The sequence below is a fragment of the Mustela nigripes genome, chromosome 10 (genome assembly GCF_022355385.1).
Source record: "Mustela nigripes isolate SB6536 chromosome 10, MUSNIG.SB6536, whole genome shotgun sequence".
Taxonomy (NCBI): Eukaryota; Metazoa; Chordata; class Mammalia; order Carnivora; family Mustelidae; genus Mustela; species Mustela nigripes.
This window is the reverse complement of record NC_081566.1, coordinates 44,339,475-44,354,023: the sequence shown is the minus strand read 5'-3', so window position 1 is coordinate 44,354,023 and position 14,549 is coordinate 44,339,475. Positions and strand designations below refer to the sequence as shown.

The window sequence follows — 14,549 nt, the reverse complement described above, 5'->3', positions numbered from 1 at the left end:
TATTACACTGATATTTTGATGCATCCCTTCTCCATGGAAGTGTTATCATTCAGACCTTAGAACTCCTGGACTAGTCCTCTAATCTTATCTTTTCTTTACTATTTCCATGTTTGAATTTCTGCTCTAGGTTCTTGGTGATTTCCTCAAATTTATGATATGAACTTCTGTTTACCTCTGCTATCATATTTTCAATTCCCAAGGTTTTCTTTTTCCTAAAATGTTCTTTCAACAATTTAGTTTCCTGGGGCACCTGGGTGGCTCAGTTGGTGGAGCAACCAATTTGATATTGGCTCAGGTCATGATCTCAGGGTGATGAGATCAAGCCCCACATGGGGCTCTTCATTGGGCACAGAGCCTGCTTGGGATTCTCTCTCCTTTCCCCTCTGCCCCCTCACCTCCTCCCTTTCTCTAAAAAAAAAATTAAAAAGATAAAAATTCAGTTTCCTGTTCATCTTTCATCCTTGCAGTATCTTATTTTTTCTAATAATTTTAATTATAGTTTTTCAGTATATAACTTTACTAATATATATACGACATATAATTTTCAAATATAAAATCCAGAAATATTTAGTCAACTTACCAAGTTGTACAATCATCACCATCAATCAGTTTAGAATATTTCTAATACCCCAGCAAACCCCATCATGTTCATTAGCTGGTTCCCCATTTCCTCCACCTCCCCCTCACTTAAGCCATCACTAATCTGCTTCCTCCCTGCATTCATTTACTTTTTATGACACTTCATAAACATGAAATAATACAACATGGGGTCTTTTGTGTCTGCCCTCTTTCATGAAACTTAATATTTTTGGAGGTTCATCCCAGTAACAGCACATATAAGTAGTTTCTTTCTATGGATAAACAGTATTCCATTGTATGGATATACCACATTTGGCTTATCTGTTTACTAACTGATGGACATTTAGGTTTTTTCCAAATTTGGGCTATTATGAACAATGCTACTAAGAACATTTGTATGCGAATCTTTGGGTGGATATATTTTTTTTTCTTTTGGGTAAATATTTTATTTCATGTTCGAAATTGTCTTCTTCCTCAATGATCTGTGCTTTTTGCGTGTTTTTTCCTTTCTGTTCACTTTCTGCCTTTGTGGTTCATTTCCCAACACAGGGAATTTTTAGTTGTCTTCTCTTATTGAAGAGTAGGGGACTAATAAAATTTATTGAATGCTCTGGGTGAGATTCTTTTTATTGAGTTTCATGGTGATCACTAGATTACTGAATGTCCCATGTCTATATCTTTAGGTATTTCACTTGGTTTGGTCAGATTCCCTAGGGAAGATCTCTAATCTGCTGCTGAAGGGTACAGTATACAGAATGTACCTTTCACTTAGTTCTCTGAATTTAGGGTGGTATGATTGCCCTCAACTGTCCCTTCAATCCACAGAGTATATATGTACTCTCTCCATAGAAACGAACCTTCAATCTGCCTGTGTGGAGTGAGGGACAGTATCACAGCTGTATGAACTGTCAGGGGGAATGGGAATCTGACAGCTATTTATGCAAGAATATGTTAGTCACCCGATTCTAATTATTACATGGAGTTTCTACCTCCTGAAATTTGTTGTCTTTCTTTAATTAAAGTAAGAGAAAATTAACATTGGGGGCAAAGATAAATCATCTGAATTCTACCGCTTGACTTTTCTTGAACCTTCCAATATTTGAGAAAGATGATGGAATGTATGAGCCAATCTTTCATCTCATGAGAGACATTCAGGTCTTATTCTTTATTTTTTATATGATCAGGAAAAAAAGTTTTCCTCTTCATACAAAATCCAATGTCTTTGAGTTCTCATTTAATTGATGTCCTGTTTTAAAAAAATAAAAGATCAACTTAAAGGATATTCACTTTAATGGCACTTTTGTATCTTGTAAAACTATGATTGAGGATAGATACTGTTCTTCGTCTTATCTAAAACCTTTTAAATAAGAAAGTCTATAATATATGTGTTCTTTTAATAACAAATCTTTCTCAAGATTAACTTTTATCCTTTCATGTATCAGACTATAATTACTATGTAATTCAACAGTTCTATTTTTGCCTTACTTACCAGGAAAGTAAAAGTAGAATTCTGGCTCAACTGTAGCACTCAGTTCATTTTACATGTAAGATAACATTATTTTCTCTGCCTCTATTAATATATTGTGTTGTAAAAAATCTTGATGGTTTTATTTTTATCTTTAATTATTTGGGTTGCCTCAATTTTTACACAATAGGTAGAATATAAAATTTAAGTAAAAATATATGTGTCAAAAAACGAACTGTAATCAATATAGAAAGACAGGAGGTATCATCTTTATTTAACTCAGTTTCCTTTAATATTCCTAAGGATGTGTGTTTTTCATACAAGCTAGAGTTCTAGGGATTTATAAGCATTTTACTGAGGGATATTTTTTGAGATGACCAAAATGTAATGTTAAATGCTCCATGACGACAATACAAATACTCAATTATCCTTTCCCTACTATAATGTAAATAGCATACTACAAAGTTTCTTAATAATATAAAATAATGACATAAATATGAACTTGACCAAGCAGAATTTACTACATTCGAATTTGCAAAACCTATACATAAAATAAGAGAATAATAATATTCTAGTGAATGGAAACTTTCTTTGTACTTAACAAGCTCAAATAAGTGGTTAATTGCTTAGGTGTGGAAGCACTTGTCTTCTCTTAACCTTTAATCAAAAAATAGTTTTTTAGATACAGCATTTTTAAATTTTAGGCATATCTGGCCAAACTATCTTATGAAGTAACAAGAGATGGCAATCAAGTTCCTTTTAGTACACCTGATCTACAGTGAAACTGCTAAAATGCACCCAGAAGAATTGAACAATTTCCTGTAGTCCTCAATATTACTTATTTAAATGTCAAATCATAAATTTTTGCAAGCAAACAAAAATCCACTCTTTTGCTCATATGCTCTCCATAAAGCTCTTTTTTTTTTTTCTATATATGGATTCAGTGATTTTAACACAAACCAGTTTCATAGCTGCATGGATTACTAAACTGCAAATAACAGAACTGAGTCTCTTAGTTAATTTTGCATAAGACCAAAAACAGATATGGCTAACCAAAATTTTGAATAACTTTGAGATATTTGAGAAGAAAAATATTTTAAGAATATAAACCATAATTATGTTAAACAATTTTATAAATATTGGTAGGATAGTGTATTTATCCAAAATTTTTATTTCATGAAAGAATCTCATTTAAAAGGTGATGTTTTTGATGGCTGCATAGTATAGGGGGTTTGGGAGAAGGGGGTGGGATTATGGACATTGGGGAGGGTATGTGATTTGGTGAGTGCTGTGAAGTGTGTAAACCTGGTGATTCACAGACCTGTACCCCTGGGGATAAAAATATATGTTTATAAAAATAAAAAATAAAAAAAAAAAAATATAAAAAAAAAAAAAAAAAAAAAAAAAAAAAAAAAAAAAAAAAAAAAAAAGGTGATGTTTTACTGAGGATATAAAAACTATTTAGAACCACATAATGTGGCCAGATCGGTGTGGATGTGTTTTTAGCTGTAGGAAATCATTGGCAATTTTGTTCCATATAAATAGATTCTAGTTTGCTTTTACAAATACTGAGCTTTCCTCTGGGAAGATCTGGTACTACTCCTGGAGTTTTATCTTGGCTTCAGAGTAGTCTTTAATCTAGAGTTTGAGAAATGTGAATTTCAGTGCTAACTTTGTTTCACTTCCTTCCAAATGTATATATGTGAGATGAGGAGTATATGAGAAAGCTGTATGACTTGCCCTGAAAACTGCTCTTATGAGTCATAAGGTTAATTAAAATTAATTTGCTTCCTGACAATCTAGACATGCAAAATTCTAGACCTACAAAAGGCATTCAGAGCCCAAAGTCCACGAACTCCAAAACAATCCCTTAGCCAACAACATTTTGGGGAATTCTCACCTTGTTTACTTCAACAAATAGTTTTTTTTGTTTTGTTTTGTTTTGTTTTGTTTTTTGCCTCTGAGAACTGACACTGTGTGTTCAGAGAGCGTTCTTTTTCATTCTCTAACTTTTTTTAGAAATCCATTTCTATGATTAGGAATGGCTATCTTCAATCAGATTCATCATTAAAACTGGAATATTTTGGTATTTCCAAACCTCAGATGTAGTAAGTTTCTGAGACTCAGTCCTGTAGATCCCAATGGGAACATCTCCAGTAGAAGAGCACAGCTTCTGGTAAAGTCTGGCATAAGTTCTGATCCACAGGTCATCCTCAGTGATTTTCATCTATTAGATATACACCATTAAAAAAATAAATAAATAAAAACTCAGGTTATTTTTCACTTTTTAGAGGCTAAACGTAAAAATATTTAAAAATCTCAAAATGACATTTCGTAAGATATGCATGGACTGAACTTATTTATGGCACGCCACCTTAGGTTACCCCTGGGATTCCACAAACTTCAGAAGACCAACTACTCAATTTGTAGCAGCACAGCATCATGTTAGTTCAACATCAGTAGGCAGTAGTCACTGGTAATTGAGAGACGTTGGGAAAGAGGTGTAGACTTTTTTTGAATGTTACAATGACTACAGCTGCTACTGGAATTAGCGGGCAGGGTCTGCTGATGCTATAGATCTTCAAATGCAAAAGACACTCCAGCACAAAAAGAAATTGTCCATCTAAAGTCCTAATAATGCTTATACGGAGAAAAGGGTATAACAAAGTGAGCCCAGGGCTCCCAGACAGAGGCATAAGTACTAGTTCCTTTTTGCTGATCCCAAATCTGTATTGTTGGCAAGTTGCTTCCCTGAATAAATACTTGAACAAACTATATTCATTTAAAAAAAAAAATAAAGGAGGGGGTAAACTTAATGGTCACTGTTTTCCTCAATAGCAAGGCATCCTATGTCAGAAACCATCAGTTTCAAATGCCAGCTAGAAAAAAACACGTGTTCTGAATTTTGTATAGAATGGCTGTTTTCATGAATAATTTAAAACGTTTTCTCTGAAAAATTTTTAAGGAACTAAAAAACCTTGAGGATATTCTTTGAGCACATATTACCCAAAGTACATTATAGTTGAATTTCAGAAACATCTATTAGAACAATTCTATTCCAGCGAATATTAACTTACAGAACAAAGAAACCCTGATCCTGGAGTAGTGTCCAATCCCAACAGAAGTCTGGTGATAGAAATCATATAATCCTTTACAAATGACTGCAATACAAACAACATACATATTTATTATGTGCATGAAGTGTACAGAATAGCTCAGTGAGAACATCTTACCATTTCTAAAAGTTTACTTCTCATAACACATCATTAAGCCCCCCTAAAAAAGGAAGTAAAAATCTATCCTGTCAGTGTCTTAAATACACAGGTACAGGTAAGCTGTCCACGAGGAACTATGGAGAATAAGTATTCATTAGACTATCCTGACATGCTTAAGTTTTATGTACTATTAGACATGATAAAACATATTTTAATTAATTTTTAATAACAAAAAAACTATGAGCTAAAATAGAGAATATTAAAAAAAAACTGGAAGTCTAAAATTTGCAAGGAGATATTCCAAAAGTTTTTTTTAGGATTAAGATCTTTGCTACTAGAATAAATTTCTATGTACTATTAGACATGATAAAACAGATTTTAATTAATTTTTAATAACAAAAAACTATGAGCTAAAATAGAGAATATTAAAAAAAAAAACTTGAACTCTAAAATTTGCAAGGAGATATTCCAAAAGTTTTTTTTAGGATTAAGATCTTTGCTACTAGAATAAATTTCTAATATTTCAGTAAATCTAAATATTAATGAATTAATAATTTAGTATTAAATACCATTATAAGACTACTTGATGTGTTCGTGTATAAGGTTTAATTTGACATATTGCTAGAACATTGCTCAACAGAGTATTAAGTTAACAATGTTTTCAATTTCTTAAACTTATTCTTAGTTCTGAGTGAAAAGAAAAACTTTCAAAAGATACAAGCACATTTCACCATGACATGTAATAATTATTTTATAGATTGTATAAAATGACTGTCTTGAATTTAATCCACAAGTGTTAAAAAATGAAAAATTTGAATATTCATCTAGTTATTTTGCATAGCAAAGTTTTTTTTTTAAGTTACAATACCTTTTAAATAAATTTACCAGGCTACTTTGTTCATTACCATTTTACCAACAGCTAGCATCAGAAAATTAAACCCTGCCATTTAAACAAGAACAAAGGAACCATATCCATTCCCTTTTCTCAGGCCAAAGAAATGGAAGTTTTGTTTCGAGGTGGGTTAGTGTCCTGGTAGTTATACCACGAACCAACTGGAGGCCACCAAGAGCAATGGTGACACGCACCCTTCAACTTCACCCTCCAGGGCTAAAAAATCTGAAAACCACTGGTGCATAATGGCATGAAGCACTAAAGAAGAGGACTTTTTAAGCACCTTCTCAGACACTGAAAACTATTTCCCAAAATGAAAAATTGAAAGTACTCTTGGGGGTCAATAAGTCCATTGAAGATTTGGTAAACAGCTATTATAAATTATTTTTGAGCTGGATGTGGTTATACTGCTGATCTGCTTGCTGCCTTTGTCACTGATGCATCCCTTGTCTAGAAGTCATTTGTCCTTTAACTTCATTAGGGCAAAGACAAGGGGTACAAGTGAGCCAAAATGACAGGGACAGCCCCACCTGCTATTATAAAGTCTGTGCATTCAATCTCATGGAATTTGATCACAGAAGAATCTTTCTCAATTTCACTTAGTATTTATTTAATTGTATTTTATTATTTTATTTTATTTGCAAGATTTTATTTTGTTATTTATTTGAGAGAGAGAGGGTATGAGTGGGGGAAGGGCCAAAGGAAGAGAGAAGCAGGCTCCCAGCTGACCAGGGAACCTCATGTGGGGCTCGATCCCAGGACCCTGAGATGAAGGCAGACACTTAATCAAATGAGCCATACAGGTGCCCCTATTTGATTGTATTTTAGATAATACATTTTTTCACCCCCTCCACCTCTCCTCAGATTATACTTATTTTTTAATCATTGGCTTTCCAGCTTCATGAAGATAAAAATTAAGAAAATCATTAAAAATATGAAAGTGATCTGTGATTCAAGTGGGAAGAAGGAAAGGGACTATGGACAAGATGTTATAAAGAAAAACAACCTTCTAGTAAGTTAAATAAAAAAAAAAAAAGTACCATAAGGTGGATTCATTTGCCACAAGGATAGGGTAGTGAGTAATCGAAATGAGATGTGCACGGTCTGAAGATGAGGGTTCACAGTAACTACTGGATAGTTTTTCTTTCTGAGCCTTTGTGTCTTGTCTATATATTGGGATTGATTATACTGCCTACATCATCGGTTTCTTTGAGGAAGCACACAATATGATGTCTAGGATAGGATTGCATTAATAGTAAGTCACTGTACAATTGTAGACATTAATAATAGTTCTTAAATATATCATATAAATATTTATCCTTGAGAACGTGGGTTCAAATCACTAACCAAAAAAATTAGATGGCATTTAGTTTAAGAATATATGCATACTTATTACATGAATTTAGGATTTATATATCTGATTTCTAATATTCCTTTTTAATCAATAAATGAATATTCTATCTCATCTGAAAAAAAATGAACCATAATGTATCTCATCTGATGTCAGGCAAAGCCAAACAGGCAATTTGAAAGTTACTGTTCTGCTTCACCCTTTCTATAGTAGCTTCAGAAAACACCTAACTTCCTGTATGTGTATTTACAACAACAACAAAAAAAGATAAAAATGAAGAGAAATGAATAACTACTGCTTTCTACTTCTGTAGAACAATTTCCCTTTTATTTAGTCCATCTACTAGACTTTCTCACGAGATTTGATTTAAACATAAGATTCCAGGGCTAAAAAATCTGAAAACCACTGGTGCATAATGGCATGAAGCATTTGACTGCTACTGACAGAAAATCTTCAGTTTCAGTATTGTTCCTCAAACAGTTCTTCTCCTCCAATCCCCTAAGAGATCAGAAGGATGTGTGTAGTAATGGAGTGTGGGGGTGGAAGCCCCCTCTTGGAGTGCCCAGAAAATGTATCTGGAAAGTTCAGGGTGAACAGGAGTGCTCATTCTCCTTTGTTGTGCTTGTTCCTCCTCTCATCTGGCATAAGCAGATGGTTTGTGACGTTGCTAGAGGCATATTCATGGGCATAATTAGCCCCAAGGCCAGCAGAAAAGCTTTAGCCATGTTCAGATGAGTTTATTCAGTCAAGCATTGCAGAAGAGGCTACATAAAATACACAATCCAAAAGAAAATACCACAACAAAATGTTGAAATGCTTTATTTGAGATTAAAGTTACCAAATAACTTAAAGCTCCATGAATATCTGCTTTCTCTTAGCAGAAATATTTATAAATTGTCTGATTACTTGAATCTGAAAATATGAGATATTAGTGCTGTTCAGTATCTGGTAGAGTTAAAAAAAGATTAAAATATATTGGTGCAAAATAATATCTCTATACATTTCTTAGCTATGATCGAATGACCATCCTGACTGACTTAGTCATCCTGAATAACTAAATGGTTCTTAGTTGTTGCAAAATCTTTTTTATATTTTTTCTACAGTAGGCGGTCATTAGTGGATATTTAAAATGTCCTTGGTTTGTCAGTTTATTGACATCATTTTGGTATCTCGTTTTTTTTGACAATGTTCATTATGAAGAAGATTATCTTTTTTTAATATATTTTGCTCTTACCTTCTCTTTTTACTCTGGTAATATTCTTAACAAAAATGTAAGCAAAATGTACTCAAATGTCACAAAAACACTGTAGGACACTGATACTAAAGAATGGTTAAAAATTATTTGATTACTCTGAAAAACATTGTTTTCCTTATGCAATGTTTCACAGGCACATTTGTCATTAAATACACAAAATAAAACACTGAAGTGCTTCCAGGGCCCGTTATAAGTTAACCGCTCCATGAGAAATACTCGATGTATTATTCATTTAATAAAATTGAAATGAAATTAGAATAAACATTTTAGAGAGAAAAAAGAAACACTGCATACCTGATAGAGAAGAGTGTCCAACATACTGATGCTAAACACCCTCCCAGCAGCAAAAGGCAGTCGAAACATAAAGGCCAAATTAGAACCTTTCTCTCGTTCTTTCTGTTCAGAAATTTGAAATAGAAAAATTTGTGAGTTTATATTTTATGCTTTCCTGCTTAAGTTTTCCTGATGCATGTGAAGGAGATATTTTCATTATACAGTTGTTAGCTATGAATGGGCATTTTTTAATACATTGTAGTATAATACAGCAATATAGCTGTATTTTTAATATTTCCCTTTAATATTTATAACCAAATTTTCTTAATCAATGAAAATACCCAATAATTGAGGAAGGTTAAACCTCTCTTACACTAAACATGTATTTACTCTTTTTAAAAAAGTTTTTATTTAAATTCCAGTTAGTGAACATACAGTGCAATATTAATTTCACGTGCAGAGTTTAGTGATTCAACACCTGCATACAAGATCCAGTGCTCTTCACAGCAGGTGCCCTCCTTAACCCCCGTCATCTACTTAGCCACCCCCCTCCCCACCTTCCCTCTAGTAACCATCAGTTTGTTTTCCATGGTTAGGAGTATTTACTCTTCATAAATATTTCTGCAAAGGACTTGAGGTAATAAAACAAAAGGAACAAACACAATAAAAGCATTTAATAAGATGTAAACAAAACCAAACCCAAACAAAAACCAAAGCCTAAAGCCACGTAATATATCCTAACACCTGGGAGTTTTGCTTTTGAATATTCTCATATGCGAAGGCACAAAGCTAGGCAAGTAGGAGCCACCACATCCAGGTGGTTCCAACTTTCGGTCATGTGAGTTTTCATCTCACTAAATGCCTTTTAAGTTGTACCGGCCACACCAAATTGCAACTGCAACTATACTCTTGTAAATGCCTAGAAAAAGAGACAAGGGAAAGAAACAGCATATGTGCATACCACAGTGTATGGGAGTTTCTTCTGAAAAATTCTGTTGTTATTATTTTCCCTTAATAAATGAAGACATGAGAGCTAATGTTTGTCAAAGATTGTAAGGAGTTTCTTAAGAATCCAAATTAATCTTGCACTTAGCAAACAGTAATCTCAAAATGCTGGTTTTATTTGTTGCCAAGTTTACTTGGAAAGATAGATACAGCAAAGCAAATTAAAAAAAAAAATCAGTCTTTGTTCTTTGAGACAATGGAAGGAAACTCTTGTTTCTCATGTAGCAAATTTGGAGGCTCCTCCAGGGAAGGAAAGCCTCCCATTCCCAGAGTTTAAAACTTTGTGCCAAAAAGTATTACTCAAGGAATGAAAGAAGGCTACTACTATTGCTTCCTGTGAAGGCACAAGGGTGACCTGACCCCCAGGCATCCCTGGCCAAACTAGTTGGGACACAGACTCAGCCCTTCCAAGTAGCAAGAGGAGTTATTCCACCACATCAGCACATCGATGTAGTTGAGAAGACTGTCTAGACTAGAAAAATATCCTTACTTGAGACTGTAGGGAGAGGCTAAAGGGTAAAATAAGCATGTGGTGTCCCAGTTGTTGTCTGTTTCCATTCTATCATAGTCTATTCTCTAATTTGGGAGCCTAGGTGTCAAGAATACTTAGTTTGAAAGCACACGTAGGTCGTTTGTAGATGACTTCTCCGTTCAGCATGGACTTTGTTGAGTCAGATTGGCTGTCTGGTAATAATACTAAAATTCTTTGCCCAGCTTCAGGTTCCACATCAGCATGGATAACATTCTCATTTAGAGAATTCACTGTTCTTAATATCAGTTCTGCAAGTCCTCCTCACTTTCTAAATGTTTAGTAAGCTTCCCACCCTCGGAAAACACTTTCATACCCAGGAATGCTGTTCTGCTTATGTGAATAATTCTGCATTCATGTTCTACTCTCTTTTTTATTATTAACTTTCCTTACAGTAGAGAAAAAACACCAAAGATTTTACAACGCTATTTTCAAGACCTACGTTTTAAAGTTACCCTAAAATATAAGAGCTCAAGTAACTCATTCCATCCCGATGAGAATACATTCTACAGTTTCTTTCTTTACTTCTAGATGATGAAGAAGTTGGATTAATTCCTTAAACTGCATTTACATATATATATGTATATATATATATATATATACATATATATATTTATTTATTTATATATGGGGGAAAAAAGAACTAGAAATGACTATTACTTAGTCTCACCATCCATTCCAATGTGATATTGTGACAAAATCATTTATCTACCTCCCTGTATCACAAGGTAACATGCAAGCTAGAAGTTTTATACATTGGCAGTAAAGAATCCAGATCATAACTACAGAGGAATTACATTTGGCCTGCAAAGATTTACTGAGTCTAACAAGTGCCAACACTTAACATAAAAGTCTAAATTTCTGATTCCTTTTAAATTTGGAAAATCTGATATCAGAGGTCATATCAACAACTGGCCAGAACTGAAAGTATCTGCAGCCCATGAGATTCATTCTGTCATACATATGATTCATTTTATTTATCTGTGTCACCTAATTGCATGGTCAGGCTCTTGATTTCCACATTGGAAGATAAGATACTTGTTGGAAATGAGTCAAGGGATCTGTTGGCTCACTTCTTGTTTAAATAGTGACTTATGTCAGAAATAACACAGTAAACAAATAGCACATTTACAGTGTGTGTTAAATTAAGAAAGAAAAATAGAGGGGAGCTTTGGCTACAGAATATTCCCATGGCTTTGGGAAAAATGAAGCTGTGTAATCAACAAACACTTTTCCATTAACTGTTATATATCAGGCACTAAGCTAGGTTGGTAGAATGCAGAGGTAATTCACAAAAGATCCCAGTTTGGCAGGTATTCAGTTTTACTTAAAAGAAAGGTTTAAAATCAAATACCTACAAAGCCATGTGATGTGAGCCCATAGAAGTCCAAGTATTAAGGAAACCTAAGGAGGATGGGGAATGGTGAAATGACATCACAGTTGAGCCTTAAAAGAAAGATTTTGCCAAATAGGAAGGAACCTTGCATTCTAGATGCAGGATCCTATTTTTTCTTTTTTATAGAATAAGAGATTTAAAACATTTACACTTTTACTTGCTTCGGTTTGGAGAAAAACAAGCCACCACTCTTTTTTGGTGCTTTTATAAAACTATAAAACAAACTACGTGTATTTACTTTTTAAAAATAAAGGTAAGTTCTGTACTATTTAATGATCTTCAGAAGTTGTGACTCATAAAACACAACTATAATTTTAAAAATTATTAAAACAGACTAAATCAACCATAGTCGCCACGATGAAGGAAGGCCTGAAAAGCAAATCAGCTCGTGAAATGCTAGTACCTCACTGAAAAGAGATAAAGAATTAGAACTGACCAAACTGTCTGCAGAAGAAGTAGGCAGTCCAAACTGGGGGGGATTTTGGAATAAAAATAGAAAATAAAAAACAATGCTGAAACATAATAATTAAAGGAGAAAATCCACTGTGTTTGACTAGGTTATCAGTGTACACATGACGTTTTGAGCAGTACTTGAAAAAAGTTTGCTTTACCTTCATTAAGAATACAAATATCATTCAAGAGACTAGTTTTAAGTAAGGAGGCCTATGAGTTTAAAGGTAATACCTAAATATACCCGAGTCCTTAGAAGATAAGCAGTTTTATGGAAGTTTTATGGAAGTTTTATGACATGAAGGGTCGTTGATGAAAACTATGTCATGATTTTGAAAAACTAACAGCTGTCCACATGAATGCCTCACAGCTGAGTCTAGACTATTTTTTTTTGGTCTTCAGACTACTTCCAAAGGATGTTGCATATGTCATGCTCTTAAAAAACTGATTGGGGGGAACACCTTGGTGACTCAGTCAGTTAAGTATCTGACTCTCGATTTCAGCTCAGGTCATGATCTTGGGGTTGTGAGATGGAGCCCTACACTGGTTCATAGGCATCTTCTCCCTGTGCCCTCACATGGTGGAGGAGTTCTCTGGGGTCTCTTTTATAAAAGCACTTCATGACCTACTCACTCCCAAAGGTCCCACTTCCTAACATTATCATAGCAGGGCCTAGGTTTCAACATATGAATTTTGGGGAGGGACACAAATCTTCAGCCTATGGAAACTCTGGACATATTGTATGAAATCATAATACTGCACATTCTTAATAGATAAATTTAAATATTAAAATAATTATTCACATAAATAACATTTTATCACTCCTCTAGAGTATATCAGGTAATGCTTTTCCACATTTAAAAAAATAGAAACTAATATCAATATTCTCTTCAAATTCTTTCTGGAAAGCCATGGTAAAGTGGTAAATATTTTCTTAAAAATGAAATAAAAAGTGTCCTAATAAATCAAATCCAGTGTAGGCAGATAGAAACAAACTTCCATTCAGCTATTCTAATACTTTGATTATGAATAAAAAGTAGTCCAACTTGTTTGGACAGAAAAATTAAGGTCATGTGTTTTTGTTTGTTCCTATATATCTATACCTCCCATCAAATTATAAATTCCATGTATTTATTCTGTTGGTAACCGGCAAGCATTAAACAAGGTATCTGGGTCATAACAGGTGCTCAGTAAATATTTACTAGTTTGAATTTAAATTGAAAATACATAAAATTTGCTACTTACTTACACAATGGATATATTAAAAAATAAATCTGAGTCTACATTGACTACAAAGTGATGTGATTTACAGACATCACTCTTTGCATTCTGACACCAATTCTTGGACACCAACTGGATGTCCTACAATTCAATTCAATCATGACACTACCCAGAGTTGACTCCGACCTCACAGGCTAAGGGGTCAATCCCATGAGACGACTCCCATCTCAGACATCAGCCACAAGTCCCAGATATCTCCAAGACAACTGTTCAGCCTGCTATAAGTTTGGGGCTTCCCACAACTCCTTTAGTTTTGATAATTTGCTAACATGTTCACAGAACTCATGAAAATGCTATACTTAATGATTATCATTTTATTATAAAGAGTAAACATAAATGGCAAATAAAAAGTTACATAGGGCAAGTCCGAAAGGATCCTGAGCACAGGAGCTTCTGTCTCCATGAAGTCAGGGCGCACCACTTTCTTGGTACATCATTATGTTTACCCACCAGGGAACTCTCCAAGTCTTGTTTTTCAGGGTTTTTATCGGTTTCATTATGTAGACATGACTAATTAAATCACTGGCCACATGATTAAACTCAACGTCCAGCCCCTCTGCTGTCCATGGAGGTCTGAAAGGTGATGAAGATGTTGAAGTTTCAATATTCTAATCATGTGGTTACTTTTTCTAGCTCTCATCCTAAAGCTATCTAGAGGATCCACCAGGAGTTGCCTCCTTAGCATAAAATCAGGTATGGTTGAAAGATATGAAAAAGACTACTAATAAATTCCAAGGGTTTTTGAAGCTTCGTGTCAGGAACCAGGGACAAAGATCAAATATATATATATATATATATATATATATAATTATATCACACTTTCACATAAAAATATCATTATTTTGCTTCTTTTTTTTA

The 14,549-nt window shown here is 33.9% G+C and overlaps 1 protein-coding gene across 1 annotated transcript in view; it reads right to left on the bottom strand.

The window, feature by feature from the left end:
* Positions 1 to 14,549, bottom strand: part of KCNT2 (potassium sodium-activated channel subfamily T member 2) — a 344,033-nt gene that overhangs the window by 45,995 nt on the left and 283,489 nt on the right. Inside the window, exons 22-24 of the mRNA XM_059414103.1 lie at positions 9,052 to 9,153; positions 5,122 to 5,205; positions 4,143 to 4,271 (exon numbers count right to left, since the gene is read on the bottom strand). Coding sequence (XP_059270086.1) covers positions 4,143 to 4,271; positions 5,122 to 5,205; positions 9,052 to 9,153 — 315 coding nt within the window. The remainder of the gene's footprint in view (positions 1 to 4,142; positions 4,272 to 5,121; positions 5,206 to 9,051; positions 9,154 to 14,549) is intronic.